The 26844-nt window shown below is 37.9% G+C and overlaps 1 protein-coding gene across 5 annotated transcripts; it reads right to left on the reverse strand.

Annotated features, from left to right (window-relative positions):
• Positions 1-863: 863 nt before the first annotated feature.
• Positions 864-26843, reverse strand: CEP83 (centrosomal protein 83). Of its 5 annotated transcripts, none has more exons than XM_085046652.1 (16): positions 26719-26843; positions 20742-20995; positions 20233-20383; positions 18911-19003; positions 18506-18637; positions 15369-15620; positions 13991-14122; positions 12201-12315; positions 10590-10734; positions 10303-10452; positions 9575-9650; positions 8303-8460; positions 5612-5741; positions 4844-4947; positions 4005-4188; positions 864-3326 (listed from the first exon to the last, which is right to left on the reverse strand). In XM_085046652.1, exons 2-16 carry the CDS (start codon positions 20888-20890, stop codon positions 3147-3149), a joined length of 2151 nt encoding a protein of 716 aa, XP_084902778.1. In that variant the 5' UTR covers positions 20891-20995; positions 26719-26843; the 3' UTR covers positions 864-3146. The 5 variants fall into 5 exon arrangements, with proteins under 5 accessions (XP_084902778.1, XP_084902771.1, XP_084902785.1 ...); XM_085046645.1 differs by lacking the exon at positions 26719-26843 and adding an exon at positions 26224-26663; XM_085046659.1 differs by lacking the exon at positions 26719-26843 and adding an exon at positions 24753-24824.
• Between the last annotated feature and the right edge of the window lies 1 nt (position 26844).

The raw sequence follows: 26844 nt of genomic DNA on the forward strand, positions 1-26844 counted from the left end.
GGCTCAGGCACAGAGAGTTACTTTGTACAAGGTAATCCTGCAGGAGGCAGCAGAAATAGCTTCTGTTACTTCTAATAGCTACACTGTTTTTCTCAGAGAAGTTTAACGTGCCTGAGAAAGCACATCCTTACAAATTGGCCATTTTAATGCTCCCATTGAAACACTCTATACCATGCTCTGCTCTCTCACCTCTCCTGGGGCAGGATGGAGGGGAGAATTGGAGGCAGAAAAGGTAAAGATCGTGGGCTGACATAAGAACAACTTACCGGAAACAACAACGAGATAAAATTATCAGTGACAGCAACAATACTAAAGACAGAGAGTAGAAGGGAGGCAGATTCACACGCGGTTGCTCACTACATGGAGTGTTGAATGCTACATGACCCAGAAGGATCCCAGAAGGACATTTTCTGTCCCCAGAAAATGGCATGAGGTGGTGCAGAATAACTCCCACTTCCCAGCCATGGCCCCTCCTGGCTACTGCAAAAATTAACCCTGTCCTGGCCAGAACCAGGACAAATCCTTATAGTTTAACACTGTATGGAAAATGAAAATGCAGCCTCTAGACAGAGAGAAAAAGATAAGCTGAGTCAATGCCAGCATCACCAGATGTGATTCTAACAGCAATACCCAATAACCTGTTATAAGAAATTGCACAATGTATTCTCACTGTCCCATACTTTTGTTGCAGTATTTTGGAAACAACAACAACAAATCAAATACAAACAAACAAAACCCAGATAAAAAAAATTCCTACAATTCCAGGAAAATAATCAGGTAAAATAAATTAAATAAATAATTGGTCCATCACAAGTTTCCTTTACTGAACTGATAATGAATTGAAAAAAAATTAAATAAATATATTCAACCTGGAATAAATATTTTTATTGTAGTTAAGGAAACAAGAGTAGGAACAAATACAAAGTTACATTTACATAATGCGAAGGCAATTTGTTATACTTACCTCTGCTATATTATATTTAAAAAACCCAATTATTGCCTATTCCCATTATAAAAATACAAGAGGTACATTGTCAAGAGTAGCAAATAAAAGTTTTCAGAGCTTTTTAAATTTCATTTTACCATTTTTATCTGCATGGGAACATTAAAATAACAACCCAGATGTGGATTACAGCATTGCTAGTGATCAAAACTGCAACCCAGAGTAACATACATTAACTTTTACATTGAAGGAGTAAAAGGATATTATCAAGTAAGTTTTAAAGAATTTATAAAAATTTGTTTTCAATTTTTATATTAAATGTCAGTCTTATTTTAAACAACCCAAGCCTTGAAAAATATTTTTCAAAGTTTCTTGTGCTGAGATTATTTCATATTTTGACTTTGTGGAAAAATACTGGAAAAAAAACCTTATCAAGAAGAAGTCTTGGCAACAGTTCACAGAATCGCAGAATGGTTTGGGTTGGAAGGGACCAAAGATCATCTGGTTCCAGTCTCCCTGCCATGGGCAGAGACATCTTCCACTAGTACAGGTTGCTCAAAGCCCCATCCAACCTGGCCTTGAACAGAGCATCCACAACTTCTCTGGACAACCTGTTCCAGTGCCTCACCACCCTGGCAGTAAAGAATGTCTTCCTAATGTTTAATCTAAACCTGCCCTCTTTCAGTTTAAAACCACTGTCTTTTGTCCTGATGCTATCTGGACATATAAAAAGTCCCTCTCCTTTTTACAGCCTCCTTTAGGCACTGGAATAACAATTTCACCCAGAAGGCTCCCTCACCCTGCTGGCCACACTGCTTTTGCTGCAGCCTAGGACATGACTGGCCTTTTGGGCTGCTGACTCACACTGCTGGCTCGTGACCAGCCTTTCATCCACGAGAACTCCCCAGTCCTTCTCCCCCAGGGTTGCTCTCAATGACTTCTTCTCCCAGTCTGTATACTCACACCTGGGATTTTTCCAACCCAGATACAGCACCTGGACTTGCTGAATGTCACAAGGTCCTCACAGGCCCACTTCTGAAGCTTGTCCATGTCCCTCTGCATGACATCCCTTCCTTCTGTTGTGTCAACTGCACCAAGGAGCTTCCTGTCATCAAACCTGCTGAGGCTGCACTCGATCTCACTGTCTCTGTCATTCATGAAGGTAATGAAAAGCACCAGTCCCAAGACTGAGCTTTCAGGAATACCACTCATCACCATCCACTACCTGGACATAGAGCCATGGACCACAATTCTCTGGCTGTGTCCATCCAGCCAATTCCTTATCAACTGCACAGCCTATCCATCAAATCTATGTCTCTTCAGTCTGGAGATCAGAATGTCTTGTGGGACCATATCAAAGGCCTTACAGAAGTCTAAATGATGACATTTGTTCGTCTTCCCCCGTCGACTTTTGCTGTCACTCCATCATAGAAGGCCACCAGGTTGGCCAGGCACAATTTGCCCTTAGTAAAGCCATGGTGGTTGCCTTGGATCACCTTCTTACTTGCTCAGCACATCTTCTAGAAGGATCTGCTCCATGATCATCCCAGACACAGAGGTGAGGCACCCTGATCTGCAGTTTCATGGTTCATCCTTCCCTTTATAAAAATGGGAGCAATGTTTCCCTTTTTCCAGTCACTGAGGACTTCACCTGACTGCCATGACATTTAAAATATGATGGAGAGTGGCTTGGATCAACATGAGCTTGTTCCCTCAGGATGCTGGGATGCACCTCATCAGGTCCCACAGACTTTGATGAAGCTATTCAGCTTCATCAAATCATCCCAAACCTACTCTTGGCTTATAGTGGGAAGGACTTCACTCCCCCCACAACCACCCAGAGGATCAGACACTTGAGAGAAGTGGAAAGTCCAGTGAACTATGAACAAACCGTCTGCAATTAAATCCAAATATTGAGCCTGTAACTGCTTATATGCCAAATATCAAAGCACTGGTAACTCAAATTCATGGTGCAGCCCCCTCATGAATGGCAATTCTGGATATTTTTCTCATGATTCCCAGTGGGAAAAGGTACTTTTGTCCTTAGTTTGAGCAGTTAAACAAGCTGAGCCACAAAGGGGTAACTATGCAGAATATATTTTATTCTATTCAGGCACACACAACCATGCTTTTGTCAAAATATGAAAAACATGTACAAAAGGGTAAGTTACTGAAAACTAACAGCATGAAGAGTTTGCAGGTTTTATTTGGGGTCATTGTTTTGTGCTTCATCTTCCCCAGTGATCTTATTTCTTGCCAAGTCCCTGTACCCCAGTACCTGTTCTCTACATGGTCCAAGATCTTCCAGCTGTTTTCTTTGTCTGGTTTCTAGATCTTCCAACCGCTTGCGAAGCAGGTCAAGCTCTCTTTGATGCTGCTCCTCCTTGAAATGAAAAGAAAAAAAAGTAGTTCTACTACAGTTTGCACAATTACAAGGGACCAAAATGAGCAATACCTTCATTTTCTTCAACGAAAATAAAACCTGTGAAGTTCAAAACATCCTTCCTTGCTAAATTTTACTCATCAGTGTTTCATGGGTATTGTTCTGATATTCTTGATGTACAGCATCAGAATACACTTGCAGCTGTTCCTCCTCTCACATGAAGGAGCACACAAATCTCAGGTCTCAGTAACCACAAGTCTGTAAAGTCAACCTGGTTGGCCTCAGCCAGAGAGATTTTCACCCTCAGCAGCTCAACATAAGACTCTTTTAACCACACAAGAAATCTAAGAGCAGCAATACTGCTTTATAATTACGAAACTGCGGTGTGAGAACAACACTGTAGAATTTCTTGCTCAAGAGCTATTGAAAGCCTCTCAGGAGAAGGACAAAGTATGGAGGACTTGGTTAAAACTGCCAATTTGTAACATTCTGTAACATATTCTTGATCTTTCAAGTACTCCTTCCTATTGCAAGGAAGGGAACATCTCTAGGTGACTCAAAGTCTCTTAGTTCAATTCAAACCTGAAATATGCCTTCCTTTAAGACTAAGGTCAGTAAAAAAGGACAGTTCCAGTACCCTCTTTCACTATATTATTTTCACAACTTGTAGTATCTCACCACTTGAAGAAGGGAGAAGGGCACTTGAGACCCAGGAGGCAGGGAAGATGATGGCACTGTACCGCCTGGATTGAGTGAAGGTATGTTAGGATTCAGCAGTATACTCCGGAATTCATTGTGCCGACGTTGCAAGTCCTTAAGTCTCTTCTGGAGGCGAACATGTTCTTCAAAGGAAACATTCTGTCTAGGGAATAACAGATTTCTCATCGCTCAAAATCTTTGTTATCCCAACACAGCAGCATGCTTCTCCACAAGTGCTCTGCTGCTCAATATCCCCAGTTTCTACCTGTCCTTACACACCAGAACTGGAAGGTAGAAGATTGTGTATGTTCTTTTGCCTAGATGTCTGTTTAAATGTCCCTCTACATATTTAGCTATCTGCTCTATTACAGATTAGAATTTTCATAAAATAAAGCTTTTAATAACATTCACAGTAGTGAGTCAGAGAAGCCACATTAAATTAATTATTCAAATCAAGCCCTCCATAGGTACTCAATGAAGAGAAAAAACCCAGGACTTTATCTTTCAAAGAGGATGCCATGTCTGTTTCTCTTGCAATTCTGCAGTCTTTTTCACCTTCTCGTTTTAAAGGCATTCCTGCAACTGTGTCTGTCAGGTATTTTTTCTTCTTCCCGAAGAGACAGCCCTGCAGTTATCTCATAAGCTCTCAGCTGCCCATCCTAAAGAGAATCTCTAAGAATTCTAGTGCTGTAAAGACCATTAAATTGCATGCTGGTTACTACTCTAGGTAAAACATATCTTCAAAAATGCCTCATCTTTGTAAGTCATACCTTAGGAATATGTAATTTTTCAAGCTAAGAAAAAGCAATGTTTATTACCTATTTAACACTTGATTTTCTGTTGCTAGTTCTTCCATCCTGGCTTCCAAAAGCTCCATTTTCTCACGCATCCTCTTTTGTTTATTGTCATTGAGAGTCTTTCTCTGTCAAACAGATGTTTCAAACAGCTAAGTAATACCTTGATAAATTAGACCCTGTAAAAATTAAATCTACACTGTACATGGTTTCAAGCTGTGACACTTTTAGGATTTTCCTTCCTTAAGAGGAGATGCTGTGGTTTTTTTTTTTGCTCATGTTGACCTTAACTTTTTATGACCTTAAAAGATACTGGTAGGTTTCATAACCTTTCTATGTTCAATGTTTGTAGTAACACTGCTTAATTAATCTTGAGCTTTTACAAACAATCTGCCTTTCCTTTCAAATTATTTCATAAAAAGTAAGCTTAGGAGAAGAAATAAAATTTTAATATTCCATCAAGGAAAAGTAGAACATCATTTGTCTAGTACCTGAAACATCATCCTCCCTCATCAAGGGGTCTACCTCTTAAATAACCATCAATGCACACATGTGTGTGCAAAGAAAGCCTCACAAAATCTTTGATGGCATTGTAACAAAGTTGTTGGCTGTAATATTCTGTTGCATGTCACTTCAACCTATTTCTATGCTAATCTTGAAGAACCCAATATATTTAGTTATTATATACAGTAGACTGCAAATAAACTCTTAACATTGAAGCAATGTAAGCTGGCCAACATACAGTTGAACTTTTCACAGGCTGGATCATTCAAAAAGGAAGAGACTACATGCCTTTTTCTGAGCAACAGCAGCTCGACATAGCTTGTTCTTAATTTCCTTGTATTTCTCTTCATATTCTGCGATCTGCTGAGTAAGCATATGCTTCTCCTGCTGCCATTCTATCCGTTGGTATTCTAAAGTCCTTTGGAAAAATCAGGTTAAAAGATTAAGAGGTTACACAAACAAAGCAGCGCATGCAGTTAGTGCCTTAAGGTTCTTAAAATTGATGCATCTTTTCACAACTCCTATTTTATATACTTAAAGGATCTGATTTAAATTTGATTATGTTAACAATCTTATTGTGACTACAACATTTGAACCTGTGCATTAATATTATCCTAGGTTTTGTTCAACCATGAGGCAAATTTTGAAAACTGATTCCAAGAAGCTAATTGTTGGTGCCTTGTTGGACTGGCATGCTGCCAAACCACCAAACAAAAATTCCTAAATTCAGGTCAAACAATCACACTGGAACACATGAGTAGATGCCTATGCCAAACACCAGCTGTAAGAAGAGCCAATAACTACCCTCTCTGTTTGGGAGAGCAGGGTGCTGTCCTTTGGGGTTTACTAAGTCTTTGTAACAGACTTGGTTAAGATGTGCTCTGTTGTGCAGAACAAACACCAGCTCAACAGGAAGCTCCCACCAATATGGTTTCTAGACAACATTCCAGCTGAACACACACCACCAATGACATATGTTATCTGTTTAGACCTTTGCATGGTCTAAAATTACTAAAATTAGGCTGTGTGCTCTAGTAGTGGATGGGAAAGGAGCCAGTTTGTCTGTGCTGCCCTGTTTGGGCTATCTGCATTGTGAGTTGATGTAGACAAGAATTTATTGCATATTTAATTACATTACTGTTAAAATCAAATTGTGAGATTCTATGCAGAAGATTTTAAGAAGGCCAAGGCTTGGTCTCAGTGCATCCACACCACTCCAATCCTGGGCAGATGCAGTTTCCCTACAGGGATTCTGAATGCATCTCCATAAATTTCTCACCAAACCACCTCTCCCTTCCCCACAGTAGAAGTATAAGCCATCATCCACTCTCATATGGGAAAAAGGGTCCTGGCCCACATGTCACCTGTCACTGCTCTTTTAGTTGACCCAGCGTGGCTTGCACCTCACTCTTGACTGTAAATAACTACTAATAACCAGGAACCACAGCACTTAGGACAAGCACTGCTTAGCAGTAAAAGGATTTCAGCTGAGGCAATGGTTAAAAATGCCTGAGTCGGGTGTGGGGGTTGCTTGAGGTGGTTGGGGGGGTGGTTGCTTACTTATGCTCAATGCTCAACTGGCATTACTTTATTTATCTGAAACTTTTTATCTTATGCGTTCTCATCTTTTGGTCCCTATTTCACTTCCTCTTACTTTGGTGCAACTTAACTCTTAGAGTTCAAGCTCATAAGAATTTACTGAACTGAGGAAGGATGTCCTACCACTCACAGATTCATAAGAAGAATGAAAACGTCCCAGGGCTCCCAGGATGGCAGTGGGACAGACCTGCAGGACTTGCATGCCGGCTACAAAGCTGCTTCATTTCTCTAGTATCAGCCTTAGTGCATCTCCCACTCCATACACAGTTGTACAACGATCTCTGAGAATTGACAAGCTCCTTCCACTGCCTTCCCAGGGAAACCTGGTCCTGACTGGTTCGTAGTCCATAAATATGTAAATGACACTGACAGTCTCATTCAAGTAACAGTAATGATCTCACTCAACATGTCAATACACCTCCCTAAAGCAAACATCCAAAGTGTTTAATGTGCTACTGACATACTCCGCAGTCCAAAGGTAACAATATCTTCTGATGTTAAATTGAAAAGCAGTACTTAAGCTAATGACAACATAGCAATTGCAGTACCAATTAGCAGCAAAAGAGATGTTAAAACAAAAAAATATCACATTATACCCTTTGGAAGTTTTATATTTAATCTGGGACACTGACTTTTTAAAAAACCCACCATACAATAATCCAGTACAAGTTAAACGCGTATTTGGTTACTAAGCTAGGAAATTCTAAAGAGCAATTTCAGACTGACAAATTAATTCTAAAATTCCAGGAAAGTGTTCATGTCTATATGGAATCTGAATAAGGTTTGGCTTCCTTCAGCATTTATTATATTTTGATTCTATGTGGTCAAGCTTGTGCATAAAATGGAAAGTGATTATTTTAATTTTGATTAGAGGAAGTAGAAGATATCCTATAAGCTTCTATTTTCATCATATCAGCTAAAAGTATCTAGTGGGAAAGGAAAAGAGGTGCACATACATACCGACTGGGACCCTGGGACCTCATCAAAGGGTTTTATACAATGCTTGACTGCTTTTTTCACCTTTACAGCTTGAACACTCATGAAAGAACTGTCTGAAACTCTAGATCCATTTATACCTATAGAAGTTTGACATTCACTTCAGTATAAGTAGAATTTCATTTTGTGCAAGCAGTGTATCTCATGACTCAATAATTACTTTTAACAGACATGAATGGAAACAAACTCCTGTTTTTCAAGTTGCCATGAGGAAAGCTTTTATACGTACTGTGCAAGAGAATGTACAGCCATTTTTTACAACTGTCCAATATTTTCTGTTCATTTTTATTTTTACTTTTTCCAGAATCTACAATCTGTAATTAAGTAATCCACATGAAAGGAACACAGGCAACAGGAAAAGTAAAGCCAAAAGAAAAAAATTACTTCTCTGTTTCCAGCTGAGCTTTCTCTGCCTGAATCCTTGCATGTTGACATTCTTGTTTCAATCTCTCATTTATTTCCTTCAACTTCTGATTTGATTCTAGCAAATTTTTATCTGGTTGAGAAAGTGAGGCAAGCTGGAGTTGCAAATCATGTATTTGCTAAGGAAAAAAAAACAACCAAAAACTTTTCCATTTCAGAAGGTATGCAAATAACCAACAATTGATTTTGAGATACTGAGACAATGCAAAATAAAGACACCAACTGGCTTTAGCTTTTTGTTAGCCTTATTTACTTGTTTCTTTTCTCTTTACTCAACAGTTTCTTCAGAAGTTTTATAGTAAATCACTATGAGAAAAAGGGTTTCTATTGTAGTTAAAATGAGAAGGGAAGGCAGGACTCTTCAGTCATTGATATATGTGTCCTGCAGAACTTCAGAAACCCAACGCTTCAGCCGCAGGGCTGGACAGAATTCAAGGACCACAAAACATTTAGTAGCAGAGCCGTGGAGCTACCCAGACTCTTCTCATAACCAATGTGTTGCAGCCAGCAGTGACTGCACCAACCAGTTCACAAAACAGGGAAGCACTGGAAAGCCCAACCTCTGCAGCCAGCATATAGAAATGATGATTCCCTTTCCTTTTCCTCCCCCAACATGGGCACTTGGGTCCCCCATTTTCTGATTCCTGGTGGAAAAGAATAATTGCCTTGAACTTCAAGTGCACACAGCTTGCAGAGTACTTTGGTGCACAGCTATTGTTTTTACCTACTAAATAACATCATAGGCAAGTAGGAGTTAAAAAAATTAGGTTTTATTTTCAATACTGCCATCAATTGACTCGGCAATAGAAATATACCTCTTTACACTAGTTCATTTATGAAACATCTGTTAAACACTTCAAGAACCTCAGATGAGAGATGCACTGTAAATGCAAAGCATTACCTAGAAACAATTTATAAGTCTCCATGGCAACTGAATCTCCAGTTAAATAGTGCATAACCATATTCAATATACCAGTCTATAAACATTCAGCTTTGAAATTCCTGGTTCCCACAAAACACATGAAGCAAAAAGCTGTGATCCATTTATAGGAGTCCAGGAAAGCATGATTGATTTCTGAACACTTCTTTTAAATATCTGTAGTACACATTTTATCCCTCAGGGAAAAAAAAAAGGGGGCTTAAAAATTCAATCTAATCTTCAAACACAGGACATAGTAACTACAGGAAAGAACGTATTTCTCTATAAAACATTACAATGCAATAAAACCTTACCTGTTTCAGATTAGCATTTTCATGTTTCTTTTCTTCCAGCTCCTCTGTCTGCATAGCTTGCTGTTTAATTTTTAATCTAAAATTGTGTAAGACATCCTTATTTTTATCTAATCAAAATACAGATGTTATAAATTAGGACAAATCAGCCTGACAAATAAATAGCATTATTTGAAAGGCTGATAAATATTCAACTAAAAATGATTTAAAATATATTTCTATTCATTCTTAGAATTCACATAGGAATAAGACTTTTGGAGTATGACTCATTTTATCATACTGACCTTCATACAAAAACTATAGTAAGCCAAGCAAACTCACAACCACAATAACCAACTCAGAGACACCATATTATGGTCCCAGCTAGCCAACTGCTGCTATGCTGCCATTGTGGAAAGAGAAATGGTTTACTCTAACACTGGGGCTATGCCAGCAGCCAACATTGAACCAGTTTTAACAAACATATTGCTAAATTATGACTTCAAAATGGTCATAGAAATTATATAACATTTAAAGGCTCAGATGAAGAGTGTTATTTTTTTAAACAGTTAATTTTTAATTCTGCTCCCTTTTGCATAATGAAAAAGATAATTTTGTTTAATCTACTATAATGAACATTTCATAATGAAGATTTCTGTACCTACAAATAGTAAACTTTTATACTGCCTACTGCAAAGAAATTAAGGGGGAAAAATGAGAAATTTGTGCTAAGATTAGAAAAACCACACTACCGCAAACGCTGAAGTTCCTTTTTGCTAGATTCTTCTGCCATCTGCACAGCACGTAGTTTCTCTTCATACTGATCCTTTTCAGATTGTCTCCAAGAATTTTGTTCCAGTTGTATCTTCTCTAGATCAGCTAATCTGTTCTCCAGTTCTAACCTGAGACATTATTCAGAATGCACACAAGAATCAAAATTACAAAATGCCGGAAGTGTTTAGTTGTTAAGAGTGACATTTTTAAAAGTAACTCAAAACACTTCTCTTTTAGAAGTTGAGAAGGAAATCAACACACATACTTCTCACTCTGTAAGGCTGCAATATTGTCAAAAAATTCCTCTTTGGCAGATTGCACTTTACGAATTAGCTCCCGATCCTTTTCTACTAAAAGTGCTTTATGATGTTCAACAGCTGCATTAAGAATTTCCTTGTCAGACAGCAATCCTGCATTATATATTAAAAAAAGTTAAACATGTTATTGATGAGAACCTGAAGAAATCCTGTATTCAAACAACTTTATCAATTCATGAAAGGGAACTAAAAATCACAATTCACATGACAGAATGAATAGGGAAGGGGAAAAAGACAAAAGACAAGAACACCAGAAGAGACCTTTCTTAGTATAACAGTAATACTTCAAAAACTTTTGAAAAGTAACCTTCACATTGGAATCTCTGTCTCTAAGAGTTTATTACTTTAATATAGAAAAGTAATTAAATAGTTGATATTATTATTATACATTGAAACTCTACAGCAATTTATACTAAGCAGTTGTGTCTGGATTTAAAGATTTTTTTAAAAAGTGTTTCATAATAGCTATGAGATGGTTGAGCAAGAAAATTTTCTTTTTCTGGAAAACTTACAGGAAGTAGTAACTGGTCATCAGTCAAACCAGTAACTGGGCTACATCAAATCTCATCTTTTAATCCACCTCCTTAGCAAATGAAGCAATTCTAAAACTATGACTCTATAGGCAGGGACAAATTATACAAATTAAACTCCTGTGACTGACACTTGTGTTCACTGACAAATAAGCCAACATGCTCCAACAGTGACTCCTGGTTATTTAGCAAATTCAGTGATGCAAATGGAATTCCACAGTAAGTTCAGGCTAACTTAAATCTTCTCTGTATTCAGTTTCATATTTCATAGGGCCCAACATTTTTAGACTGCAATATATTGTAAGTGTATCGTCAATACAGAAAACACCACTTTTTAGTTGCTCTTAGCAAACTTCACATTAAAGCAAGTGAACAGAAACAATTATTTCAGGAAGACAAAGGAACTATTTTGGGGCTATGGCAAATCAGTGAGGACAGTTGTCTTTAAAGCTGTGTAGTGACTTAAACACAACTAGTACTAGAAAGTTTCGGTCTTGTCACTCTAGAAAGCTGTTGCAAGTTGCCTACATACTCAGCTGCATCAGTAGCTTAGAACAATGCTTATTTCCTTCAAAGAAAGAGCTAGGTACTGTATTTTGTTTCACATGTTAGCCTTATAGAATTAGTATCAGCTACACAGACACAGAATTAAAAAAAAACCAAAAAACAACCGACTACTGAAGCCATGTGGTATGTTAAGGTTTCAAGCAGAGTGTGAAAGACTCTTGAATTAAGCAATAATAGAAAAAAAATAACCATATGAAGTAAATGATTTGAAACAGATTATGCTCAAGTTGTGTCACAAATTCACTAGTTTACATAAATGAAAAATTGCTCTCAACTGTTCTTTACCTAACAGAGCAAGTGAAACAAAACATTTATTTCAAATACAAAATGAATTGTCAGATCTATGACCTAGACCAGAATTAGAAGGTGAAGGCTGCTGGGGAGTGTTCAGAGAAAAAATAATTGTAGTATTCTAACTAGAAGTTACAGATTAAATAATTACAAAATAATTTCATACTTTACCATCCATTTCACTCTGAATCTTGTCTCTCTCTCTTTCTATCTCACTCTTTGTTCTTGCTGCCTCCAGTTTGACATTGGTTACTTCCAACTTATGAGAATGTTTAAGTTCTTCTACCTATGGATTAGAAAAAAACAACACCAAATTAACTATAATAAATTTATATATATTTATTTCACTTCTAACTAAAGATCCCTCAGAGTCAAGCTAAAATAAAGTAAAATTTAATCTCCATAATCAAAACAATGATATCCAAAGCCAGAATATCAACTACTTCCCCAAATAATTTCAATTTGGTAAATACTTATAGTCCCCACAACCTCCTGGAATGCTACACGACTTTCTCAAAATCCAGGTTTACATAGTTTTAAAGTGCATTTTAAATCAAATACTTCTCTACAGACAAATCAAATGGTTTCATAAAAGTAGTAGCTTTAAGAACATCAACTCAAAGGAAATTACTGCTTGCACGGAAACTTTCTATAGTTTAGGCATTTGAATGCAGTAATTACACGGTCAATGAGAATTAAATATCTGGAGGAAAGTACTTATAATGAAAATCCATTCACAATGACAAATGTAATTACAACCTGCTAGCATATACAAGTGGCAAAAGGTTAAGAATGACACAGTAGCTTATTAAGTAACTACACAGAAGATTTAGTTGCTTATATACTAAGTTGATAACATTTCAGGGCAACTTGAAAAGATTTAAGGTGGCTTTTTTAAGGCAGAAAATCCTGAAGACAAAGACATGCACCTGTGCTCAGGAATAAATCTGAGTGGGTGCAGAAGCAGGTGGAGGTTAGTATAGTAAAGCTTCTATTTTCCTCCCTTTGAGAAACACCATTGGAACATTTTATTTTGTCCGACTTCTGGATGGGAGCAGAGATGACCAATTGATACAAAAACTAACACTTTAACAATCCTATATATCCTGAGAATTGATTGAAAAATGTTGAACAGAAGTTTTCCCCTCCTATTCAGCATTCATGGGGACAAGTATGGCATATTACATAAGGAAGCTTTAAATAGTGGTATAGCTATATCCTGTTTCTGTGGCAAGTCAGAACTTTTTTTAGTTAAGGACCAAAATTAAATTAGCACTCAAATGTGCACAGTAAAAAGATCTCAAAAAACCTGAAAAGCATACAAACATAGAACAAGACCTCAAAGATCTGGTGCCAACTCAACGAAGTTATTCAAATATGTTTTAAGACAATGGTCTACTTAAAATGCTATGATGCAATTCTGTACTGAAACGCTTCTGTACAAGCTATGCTGGCATTAGCCCAAGAAAAAGGTTATGCTAATGTGACTACCCTGCTTCTAATATAACCTAAATCTCCACAAGTAATTCCAATGCAGTCTGCTTCCTGTAGCTAACACAGCCTATTCAGAGGATACTTTTTAATATCTCCAGAAACCATAGCTCCACTATTAAAAAAAAAAAAAAGGAAAAAAAAAATCAATTTAAAACTCTAAAGGCTGGCTCTTTTCAAAAGCATTAAAAACATGAACATAAAGATACCTCTTCAAGTCATGTTCTGTTCAGGAAAAAGATATAGAAGATGGAATAATAAGAATATAACCTAAATCTTTAGAGATACTTTTAGGTATGATATTTCTCCTCTAAAGTCACATATTCTTTATCTTCCAACTGAAACCGAAGGGAAAATTCCAAACCTATTTTAAGTCACTGTTACTTTATTCTTAACATAAAATACAAACAGAAAAACGTTAACATAACAGGATGTGAAAAATGTATTTCAGATACCATAAAAGCACTTACTTTAGCAGCTAAAGAATTGACTTCTCGTTCAGATTTATTAAGTTTGGTAGTTAAGAAAATATTTTGCTCATGACTCGTCCGCAGTTCTTTCTCAATTCGATCAACCTGTAGTTCAGCAGACTTCTTTTCTGCCTTAAATGAAGGAAATATTTGTAAGATTTTTGGAGCTGTGCTGCCTCTTGTTACTCATTTGAAACGTTTGATTGATCCGGGCTTTCAGATATTACTGACACGTTATAATATATAATATGATATAGAAATATTCATCTTTGCTCAACCATATATTCCAATACAAGATTCTTGAATTTTACTCAAAAGTCACAACTGTTTTTACTAACACCTCCTACACAGAATCACACACATTTTCAATCCTCCTTCATAAGGGGTGGTGGTAAATCTGACTTAGGAGGCAGCAGGTGTGCTTACCAGTAAGTCACTGGGCTGTAAACAGCTTAACTACAAACAGTGTTCAAAACTATGTAATATGCTGGCCTATGCAGTTATACTGACTGAAGAATTACCATCAGAGAGAGGAAATAAAATGCATTTACTGTATTATAGACTCAAGACCATGATCTTTACTGAATATCAGAAAGGTAATCTAATGTATGATTTCATCTTCCTTTTTCTGAACACACCTATTTTCAGCAGGACTCTCTTCAAAGGTTTCTAAGAATATTACAGCACTTCTTAAATTGAGATCAGAGCATTTTGTAACAGCACTGATAATAGTAAAAAAGAAAATTAACCATCTATCTGCATGCTGCAACTGTGAGAAGAATCTAGATGAAGAGGCTCACGACCTAGAGAGGTGGCAAGAACTGACAGAAGGTCTGAGGATCACAGATGAGGAATCCTGGGAAATGTACAACAGGCCAGAAACACCAAAGTTTCTTTAAAGAAGAGCAACAGCCAAGAACTAAACAACTACAGGAATGTGATGGAGAATGAAGAGGCACAGGTAAGCAAAAAAGGTGACAGATGAGGAAAGGATTAAAGAAAGAAAGGAGCATCATGTGACATTTTTAAAAAGAATAAAGAATTTACTGTAGCAGATTATCAACATTTTGGTTTCTAACACCAGCCAACTGGGAAGTGCTGACATGACCTTCTTAGTGACTACGAACATGGATATCACTTGCATATTTGGAAAGGAGACCATTCAACAGAATCTTTCAGTTGAGTTCTCCACCTTTTCAATGTCAAATTGGCAGTGCATGACACGCAGTCAATTACAATTTGATTTTAAATCTGAAATGTACAAATTCAAATTGTGGAGTCAATGGCAAAATTATCAGTGACTTCAGTGACAGTTCTGTCAGGCCAAGTGTTATTACTACACTCTACATGGAGGCAAAATAACTTTAAAAAGTCTTACCTCTAGAGACCGCACCATAGCCTGCATCTCAGCTAACTCTCGTGCTTGTACTCTTCGAACATTTTCTGCTTGCACGCCCCAATTGTGTCTCTCTGCTCTTAGTTCTTCTGCTTCTGCTTCTAAGGCTTTTAATTTCTGACACAGTTGTGCCTTTTCTCTAGAAAGTGCCTCCACACGTTTATTGAGCCTTGTAGAATCACCGCTAAGCAGCTGATTATGGAGTTCTTCCTTATCTTTATCCAGTCTTGCAATCTGATAGTTGTTAATCAGTAAAATAAAAAGCTTTTAAATTGGTTAGGTGTCAGGCAGCAAAAATTAGAGCAGTTCACAATTCAGAAGAGAAAAGCAGTGAACATTTAAAATATTAAGAAATTACATTAGCGTTTGTTTTCTTGCTTAGAACAGGAGAATCAAAGCAAGACCACCTGACTGCCTGTAATTAGTGGGGTCTTTCTGAGAACACTACAGACTGCCCAGAGTGCAATACCAGTTGATGTCCTCATTAGCGAGCTGGATGACGAGATGGAGTCACTTTCAGGAAGCCTGATTATGACACCAAACTGGGGAGAATAGTCAATCTGTTGGAAGGCAGAACTGCTGTCCAGAAGAATCTGGACAGGCTGAAGGAATGGATAGAACTGCATCTTCTTCAACAAGAAGAGCAAGTCATACATCTGGGATGAAGTAACTCAGTGCAACAGTACAGGCTGGTAGCAACTTGATAGGAAGCATCTCCATGGAAAAGGATTTGGGGGTCCTAGTGGGCAGCAAGCTGAACATTAGTCTGCAGAGTACCCTTGCAGCAAAGATGACCAATAGAATCTTAGCAGAAGGATAACTAGTAGATCTAGGGAAGTGATCCTTTCTCGCCCTTCTAGTATTGGTAAAGCTGTATCTGGAGTTTGAGTCACATCCAGATGGCCACTAAGATGTTCAGAGGGTTGGGGTACATGACATAAGGACAGGCTGAGAGAATTATGCCTCTTCAGCTTGGAGAAGAGAAGATGATGCATGGTGATGGGAAGAGAGGCAGCAGGCACAATTTGGAACATGTGAAGTTCCAATTACATATTATGAAAACAGTTTACCATGAAGATGGTTAAATACTGAAATAGTATGCCCAGAAAAATTATGGAATCTCCATCCTTGCAGATGGTTCAAGACTTGGCTGGATGTGGCCCTGAGCAACCTGATCTCATTACACTTCAATACTTTAAGCAGAATTTTGGACTACAAAGTGTCTTCTCCAATTTACCTTATGATTCCACCATTTTATAACTACAACAGAACTCAAATCCACTAATAACTCCAGACAGCCAAAATAACTGGGACCTGACAGACAATAAAGCAAAAAAAACAAAACACAAAACACACACATGAAGAAAAAACCCAACACACCCAACAATAACAGAAAAACCCCAACTCTCTCTTACAATGTAGTACCAAAGGTACAAACTAATCTGGAGACTGTAATTAACAAACATGTAAATACATAGATGGTTATGTTTCAAAGTAAGTTATATGGTCTGAATATAATACTAGGGACAAAAGAGTGAGAAAAAAAGGTATGTAAGAATTCTCTTGATATTTGGAGACTAGTCCAAACTCTGATCTGCAATGATGCCTTAGGGTTTTAGTGTCTATATTTTTCATGTGTCTGTGATCCTGTGATTCTCTCATATAGGTTGCTAAAGATCCAGTTCTCAGCATTTTTAGACAAAACAATTCCTCTAAGCTCAAAACCTCAAGGACACCTTACTGCCTCAGGCCCTAAGATATGTAAACAACAGCGAATTGGGGGGAGCAAACTGGAGTAATTGACATCATTACCCAAAGATGTAATTGGAGGGTTAAAGCTCAATATGCAAATGGACAGAACTTACTAAGTATGAAAAACTCCTGACCTGCCATCTATTTTGAGTGTAGCCCCCTAAATGCACCTTGAAGGCCCTTCAATAAATTTAACTGCTTTTTATTCTCTTAACTTTGTCTAGCCTCTGTTTCAGGTAAGTCTGCCAAGGCATCAGCAGCAGTCCTTTTAAAAGTTGTACCAGTGTTCTCTATGCAACAAACCTGATTTCTGCAGCAAAAGCCCTCCAAATGCCTTTTATGAGGAGATTCAATTGCATGATATGCATTATATGCCCAAGCCATCATTTAAGAATTAGGATGTTTTTATAGTCTCCTTGTGCTAAATGATACGGAATGTTAAAAAGCCTTTGAAGAAAACCAGATCACACTGTGCCCTGGGCTCAAGGTAGTTTCATTCTGTGTGTGCTAATTAGCTGCAGAACTAGCACAAACTCAACAGGCCCATGAGAGAGGCAGGCTGTAAAGCAGCATGTGGGTTTAGCTCCAGGAAGAACAACTGTTCCGTTTTTAATGCACTGCATTTGCAAACTTGGATTGATTTTGAAAGTGATGATTGCTCTGATTTGTGTCTGATGTTTGGAGTAATACATTCAAATCTGGCATCTTAGAATACATGCTTCCAGACAAATGCTTAAATGGATATGCAAATGACATCTGCAACTCATTTACACTGCTGTATATATCTAAAACATAAATAAGATGGCAACTTATTTAGCTACATACACTTTTGAAAGTCCAAAGAAATGAATGAATGGTTTCTTCAAGAGTTAATACAATTAAAATAAAGTTATCAAAGTTTTCAGTGTCCTTTTGATTATCACCATTATGATCCAAACTAGGATCATGACAGGTACATTGCATCTGCTATTAACAATATCTGCCATGATAAGTTGCCATGTAAGTAATTTAAAGTCTAAGCTTACATTGGTTACTCAGAAAATGTATTCATTTCAAATTAGCATCATGTCTCAAATTCCTTTACAAATATGATTAAAAACAGCATTAAGCAAACATACTGGCTGTCACTTACCAGAAAACAAGTTTTTCTTACAATTAATAGCACAAATAATATTGCAACCCATTACTGAATAAACCTACAGAAGTAGCCTTAGGCTAAGTCACAAAACTGTTTTGAGAATTAAGAGAATGGAAACAAACATTGTGAAATGGTGTCAAACCGACAACCCTTCAAGAACCAACAGTTCCACAATGTTCAAGCAGCTTTGTCAGAGATACTTTCTAAGCTACTATAATGTTTTACGTACCTCAGCCTCATATTTAATTTTCTTCTCTTCTAAAATATGTGCATGTTCTTCCTTCTGATGTTCGAATTCTGATTTCAGAAAGGTATGTTCATAACGAAGTTTGTTATACAGTGTTCTGTATTCTTCCACTTCCTAAGTTAGTTAGGCCAAAAAAGAAAATCAATTACATGTATTCAGATTTATTTCCTTCAAATATCCATGCAATGCTCCTATTGTTGCACAAGTTATCTCTGATGAACTGAACGCCTCCTTCTCCCTCTTCCACAATTTCAACCTTCCCTGCTTGGGACAAATAATGTCATACTGTGCTCCCCTTCCAGTTTTAATTTCCTAAAGTTTTAGGAGCAACTATAAAGCAGCGATCACCACTCTAAACGAAACAGAATTTCAATATTCACAACTTACATTTTTTAGCTGCTGATAATGCTCTCTCATAGAAGACTCCAATTCCTCCTGTATTTTTCCTTTTAGCAGTTCTAATTTTTGAGGAGTTAGCACCTTAAAACAGAAAAGTATCACAAATAACTGGTCATATTCAGTATTTTATACTGTGATAGTTCAAATAGCCAGGAATAAAGTATTTCAAATAAGATTTTGGGAATTCTGCTTAATTTTCTATGTTTTTGTAAAAAACTTTCAATAGCAGTTACAGGAAGCAAAAAACCATAAAAACAAACTAAAAATATTCTGGGAAGATGACAGCAGCATTTCAAATATGAGTATTTATCAGTAGAAGCAATACAATTTTCAGGCTGAATTGCCAAGAGATTTTTCTGCTTTGTGGGGCATGGGGGAAGGAAAAGCACTCTCACATAAAAGATAAGGAATTCACGTCTGGAAAAACTTAAACAGTAAGTGAACTAACCCCAAAAGATCAAAATGAGCAACACCACACAATTATTTGCAAGACACATCAGATGTGTGTTCTCCAACAGACACATGGGTACTGGTTTGAAAGGAAAAAAATATCAGGAAATATTCCCTGCCTTAAGCCCCATTCAGTATGGTATTTTGTTAATTTTTTTTTATATAGTTCACAGAGCAAACTATCTACCAAGAAGCAGAGTTTCAAACAAAAAATTTCATCCACAACTATGACATTTTCTAATTTATTCTACTTTCTTTCACTTACCTGTACCCTGAAGTCCCTGGAAACTAGTTCTAGTTATGGTACTGTAGTACATCTCTTCCATTCAGACTCTGGGATCCTTTGTTAAGAGGCTATATTTGTTTCCTAAATACATGTCCTGCACTAGTTTAAGGAAGCAAGGAGATATATAAAGTGCCATCCAAATTATCTTAAATTTTGAGGAGTTTTTTTGTTTGATTTTGTGTTTGTTTTTTTTAAGAAAAAGAAAGCAGAAATCTGTCATCATGAAGAAAAACAAAAAATCTGTTTTTCTAGTCACTTATCCTAACAAGTTTAGGCACTTAAGTTACCCTCCAAGGTAGATGATCCTCTCCTTAACAGAAGAACAAACACAGACAGAGACTGAGGCTCTTACACAGCACCTAACAAAAGGATTTGGATGATTCAGTTTAACAAGGAAACAGTAATTTCAACCCATAGTCACGCTAGAGAAGAACCATCACTTGGATTGGGTGAATTTCAAGATACCTGAAATATGTCGAAACTGGCTATATACATGCTGCATTAACAGAAAAATATGCATGGCCCTGTTACAGGATAAAAATACATACCAAGTTCTTCCAGTAAATTATCTCACCTGCATCTTCATTTGTTCCAGCTCTTGTGTTTTAAGCAGCAACTCGTCTTGATATTCAGTGGAAAGCTGCTGAATTTTGTCATGTACAGTCTCTTTTTCAACTAACAACCGTTTCAGTTCATCTTGTGATTTGGTATAATCCTCTTGTAATCTGAAAGATAAAATATATATTTATTTTATATTCACCTTTTAAAATTACAACTTAAAGCTCAAAAGATTAATGTACAGAAGCAAACATACAAACACCAAATAAGAACTAAACTACTAATCTCCTTTTTGTAATATACTGAAAAGTTATCACATATTTACAAGCATTAAAAGTACTGCTGAAACATCATCTGCAATGTCTTAAGGTAGTTCAAATTGTTTATTTTCTAATATGAAAAACACCCAAATCTGTCCTTACACACAAAAACAGCTAACACACAACACACACAAATAAATCCCTTCCAACATTTAGCTTCATCTTTTAACAGCTCACATATAGAAACTTGTTTAAATTGATCTACCTTAGATGTTCTGCTCTTAGAATTTGATAATTTGCTTTATGTTGTTCACTTCGCATTTTTTCATCCATCCAAAGTTTTAGCATTTCTTGTGAATTGGCTGCATCAACATTTTCCCCTACAGGAGGAGGGAGGCTGCCCAAATTATCCATATTACAATAACTGTTCACAATGAGTATGGAGAAGGCAAGATTACTGTATAACTAGTCCACAAGACCATCCACTCCTGCCGCTGACTTCTTAGAAGATCAAGACACCTGAACAAATAAAAGGACATGTAATTAGCAGTCAAGTACATTCACAGTTCAAAGGTTTCACATACTGCTTCTGCTTTAAGTACAGAAGAATCCTGGTTCTGCTGTAACTCAGGTTAGAAACCTTTACTAAAAGTGCAACTTTTCTCTGCTCATTCAGCCTGCCCTGAGAAGCAATAGCCCTTTCAGGGACATAGAATACACGTAAACATGAAGGTCTTTTGAGTCAATACAAAATAAGAACAAGCACTACTATCTGACAGATTAAATGAAATGTTGTTTTTATTTATGCTATACACTGAGACTCCAACTATGATGTCCTAATTATGCCTTGTTAATCAGAGTTCAAGCAGAGGCCACAGACAGCAGACACATCCAGCTTTTCCTACTACTTATCAAAGTCTGTCAAACTATCCTAGCAGGTTGTATTAGTCAATACACCACTATTTCATCTGGAAGAAAAGCAGATAATTCTCTTTTGAATTGCTATCAAGCTCTCTCTGGAGAAGCATTAAGGTGTCAGAGACAGCCTAGAAGACATTTGCCCACAGTTTAGTCCTGAAATATGTAATTGATACATGTCACTTCCTCATTTTCAAAGTTTATTTTGTGGTATCTTGTGACCTTTCCACAAAGAGTTTTGCAAAATGTGATAATATCAGATTGGTATGAGGAAAGCTGCTAATCAAGAGTTGCTGAGAAAGGAAGAAGTATTCCAGTATGCCTCATTGGTGCTTTTCTATATTAGAAGCAACTGGTATTAATCTGATCATTACTGACATTTCTACAGGATCTGGGGGAGGGAGGACTGTAAGTGAATTTTAGAGAAGTTACAAAGCTTTGAAACCAACTACTCTGCCATTTTAGCATTTTGCATATCTGGACTGATGCCTAAGAACTCCATGTCTGCAGTGTGCAAAGTGTACCTTTGCACAAAGTAAAACTCAAACAGAAACAATGTTAAACCTCTATCATAACTACAAATATCTCACCTTCTTTACATGCACTGTTGCATATATGTTTTCTACCACTCTACTCTTTTGTGGATATATCTTAAACACTTACAATTTGATTTTATAAACCCCTGAACTATAGGCAAAATGAAAATCTGTCTTTCATACAGGAAAATAACACCTGTTCCACTAAGACATGATAAGGCCAAGAAAATATTACATTTAAATTTTCTTTCCCATTTTTTTCTTCCTCCATTGCTAAAATGGGAAAAGGTCAGAGAAAAATCCACCACTTATAACACCAGTCTAGGCAAAGTGATAACAGCAGCTTTGTATTCTGCTTTATCCAAATTTGCTGAGAGAATGAAGAGGAAGAAATCAGAAAAAAGAACATTCTCCTCTGTAACTGTCCTATATGCACAACCAATTTCAAACATTAATGAGATATGTTCCGAAAAACCTTCTAATCAATAAAATCTCTTTTTCATCCCTGAATTTTGTTGGTTGTTGAGAAACAAAGGACAACAGCAATTTTCAAGCTCAATATAAAGACATTTTCAATTGTTAAACCAACAGCTGGATGAGGAGAGCAGGTCAGTGATGCTAAGGACAATAAATCATGTGAGAGGACAGAAAGCTCTTGTACACAGACAAAATTCAAGACAGTATGTCCCTAAGAATTTCTAAGTATAGCAACAGGGTTAACATGATCACTATTAAATACAAACAAAAAACCCCACACAAACAAAAAGAACAAACCAAACCAAAACAACAACAAAACCCCCCCAGTAAAAACCAGGCAAGAGTGCTTCTCTCCATCTCAAGTCTTTGCTTTCATGTGCTACAGATACTGAATGTAACTATCAAATTGTAAGCCAAAGCTCAGATTTAGGAACACAGGATTTAAAGTCCAGTCTGAATCCTTTTGTTTACTTGAATAAGAAGTGTTTCTAAAGTGGCATAATGGATATAAAGTCAAAGGCACCAAGAAAACACTACATTTTCTGAGAGCTTGTCAGCCAAAAGATAAGCAGAAACACAGCCTTTGTACTCTTTTCCAAGCTGCTGCAGGTGAGAAGTATCTTCTCTCCTCACAGCTTTTGCTACTATCAAAAAGTGCACAAATTACAAAGCAAGACACACACCTGGCCACGTATTCATATGCATGAAGATTTCATTAAAAAGATAAAAGGAGAAAAGAGAGGGAGATAATTGCAGCTGACAAAACAATGCTCCAGACTGCAAAAACCTAAGCTGTATTTAAGGAAACAAAACTATTTTGGCTTGCAGGGACATCTAGCGGCAAAGGCCATGATTTGCATTCCTGGTGACAACTGTGAAATAGACAACAGATTTCATTACTTCATGAGAGCTCTTTCCTCTAAAACATAAAGAGCAACTTGTAATATTTAACCTATTCCGATTTTTCCAGGCAAAGTTATTTTTGTTCTTTTGGGGTTCTTCTCCCCACATCACAAAACAATTTCTGGCAGTAAACTGTCAATACTCAACACCATTTAGGGCCACAAATACTGTAAGCATATTACCAACCAGAATCTCTTCTGTGCTAATGGCTTACAGTACTTCTTCACAATCAGTGAACAGACCTTAAATAATCTTCAAAATTACACAAAGACTACACCTACAATTTTTGAGAAATACTTTAAAAGAGCACTAGGTTCTTCCTCTCTTGGAGATGTGTTCAAGAAGTAGACAGGCATAAAACATACTTTAAAGAAACTAAACCCAGCATCATATCTAAACTTAATTCTACAACTACATATTTGCCAAATTTTATCAAGCTGCCAAACTGCAAACTTGTATCAGTTGCCACAATTTCATACTGTGAAACCTTGACACTATTTTCCACAGGTACACATATAAAGGTATTGGTGCAGTCCTGAAATCTAGGAAATGCACACTCTGTAAGTAAATTAGCTTATTGTACTTATTGTAGCATAGCTAAGCAAAGTAAATCAATTACATTTCCAAGAATCACCTTTCATTGCCTTTCTTCACCAATTATTTCTTTTCCTACAAAGAAAAACATTGCTGAATTGATGTACTTCATATTTCTCCACTCTATAGCTGCACATCATGAAAGGGCTTTTCTTCTTTTACAATTTTTTCAGCTATATTATTTTAACTTTGTGTTTGCTACAAGTCCTTAAAATAGTGAGAATAGTTGCATTTAGAGAAAAAGATGATGATATCAATATAATTTAATTTCTTTATATTAATTTTATGGCATTTTGTTTACAACAGCAAGGCTTCCTTCTTGTTCACGTGGCATAACCAAATTACACGACTGCACCACGTATTGGTAATTCCCCTGACTGCCATTCCCCATTGCTCTCCTTTCCATACCACAGTCACACTTAAAACACTTAAATTTATGTTTGAACACAGTTTTAAACATTTACATGATACAATGAATACAATTTTGCAATTAGTGATGAAAAAACTAACAGTGTTTAGCCTTGTGCCATGTTTTGCTCAAGCAGTAAAATTCTCAGTAAAATCTGTGAAAGTCAAAGAGCTTCTTCACACAATGTATGGTCTAATTTCCTTTGTGTGCTTCTGTCACAACTCCAGACCTCTTTATTTGCTCTTTCTTTTTTCCTAACTGAATTGGACAAGATCTTCTGAAACAATGAACTATTTGCCTGAAAGAAGGAAAAACTCAAAGAAAGCACAGGCTCATGAAAGCAACTCTTCAAACACCAGCTCCTCATCCCTGCTCAAGAGCCTACAGTAAGACCAGATAATGAACTAATGAAAAAGTGTAATCCAACACAAGAGCTCACTGTCACGAGGAACAGGAGGTTCCACTCCTCATTTCTTTATCCCCATCCCTATGTTTGCCATTCATCAGACCCTTCCATGAACTGTTTTAACTCAAGAAGCCAACACACTCAAACAAGCAGAAAACACTCAATAGTCTTTCTGTGAGGTCAGTGAGTCACAAGAGCTCATGGAAAAACCCAGCAAGCGACATCATCAGTGAAAGTGGGCAGCTGGTACGGCCAGGGGAAAGGAACAAAGAGCCAAGTAAACAGATAGGAGGAGGAGCAAGCCTTTCTCCTTTCAGGAGCAGAGCTGGCACACCACGGAGCTCAGATGTTCACAAAATCACAGCCTTGGACTACATACCCAGATTTTGGATAGTCACAATTCAGTGAAAAAAACCTTATCTTAAGCAGCTACACAAGACACTCGTAAGAGATCAGACTTCCCATGAACATCAAGTGTGTAAGGAAAAAACCCCAAACCCCCTTTTATATAATTTGAGAAATGTGACAGCACACTGCATATTACTTTAACAATCCATATTCTACTAATCCATCATCAGCAACTTGCAACAGCCACAGCAATCACCTTTAAAAAAAATGTAGGGAGGCAAAACCAAAGAGAAACAGGAAAACCTTTGTTACAGAAAGTTCCATAGCTTAGACACTGCTCAGATATTACTGTAGAGAATCCAGTGAAAACAAACACTTAACACTCCTGTGCACCTAAGTGCAGAAATTTTGGAGAACAGAAGACACCAATCTCGTGCAAGCTACTGTCACTCCCTCCACAACACTGTTCAAAGTACAGGTTTCAACAGTTAACCATATATTTTTGCAGCATCCACCCCCATGCGTGTCTCATGGTAGCATTTTTTCAGTTTCTGTTTTATCCTACAGATATGGTTACTTAGGTGAAAAACAACAAGATTATCTCTTAACTCAAGGTTAAAATTTCTGCTTTTAGCCACATACACTATCAAGTCAAACTCACAGCAGTTACTGATCACACTGAATTTTGAATAGGAGCTACAGCTGGTAAATCGAGCTGTACTCAAGAGCAGGCAGTCTACACATGCCATGTATGTTTTTCACTGTTTTTTCATGGCAAGAAAGCTTCAAACACACAAACTTTTGCTCAAAGTTCTACTCGTGCATACAAATGGCTGCTTTTTGCAAATATTTCTGTAGTCCACAACCAAAACTTTTCTGAAAAATCACTTTCATATTGACTCAAAAATCGAGATGCTCAGGCAGGGCACAGGTTTCACGATAGTATATATATCTCACACCTCCTGTAGGCTGAAACATGTTTTTATATACAGCCTACAGTGTGTGTACGAAAATCGAGTGACAGGCCAACTGAGCCACTTAAGTCACCATGACCTTTTTACTGTTAGTTTATTTCACTTAAGGACGTAGGAGCTCGGTCAGAGAAACAACGCTGACACGGGTGACACATCCAGAAGCACAGAAAAAGAATCATTACCCTCACAGCGCACGGGGCTGGGGATCGCTGGTGGAAAGCAAAGCTGACAAGCACAAACGCTCGAAAGCCAGCAGCGAGCGCTCCCCTCCTACCCCTGAACTGTGCCAGGCGATGCCGAACCCAGGAGGCCACAGAGGCCGCGGCAGGCTGTTCCCGGAGGCGGAACACGGGCACGGAGGAGGGCTGGGATGTCCCGTCCGGGTTTCCAAGGGCCCGGGCCGGGAGGGAACGCGCGCTAGGCCGAGCAGAGGCCGAGGGACCTCGCCGCCCGTTCGCCGCGGGCTGCAGCCCCGCGCCCGCACAAAGGCCGCGGCCAGCCCGGCCCCGCTCCCAGCCCGGCTCCTCCTCACACCCCTGTGCCCCGCGCACCGCGGCTGGACCACACACGCCGCTCCTCCTCACACCCCGGCCCCCCCCCGCCCCGCAGTCCCCCACCGGAGCCCAGCCTGGCACAACGGCGGCCGGCCCGAGCAATTTAAAAATGGCGCCTCTCACCTCCCGCCGGGGCGCGCGGCACCGCCCGGCAGGGCGCGCGGGGCACGCTGGGACCGTTGCCGGGGAGACAGGCGCGCGCGGTAATGGCCGCCGAGCCCTCCGAGCCACCACAGCCCACAGAGCGCC

Source organism: Lichenostomus cassidix, chromosome 1Aa, assembly GCF_008360975.1.
Source record: "Lichenostomus cassidix isolate B80296 chromosome 1Aa, HeHo_3.0, whole genome shotgun sequence".
Lineage (NCBI taxonomy): Eukaryota > Metazoa > Chordata > Aves > Passeriformes > Meliphagidae > Lichenostomus > Lichenostomus cassidix.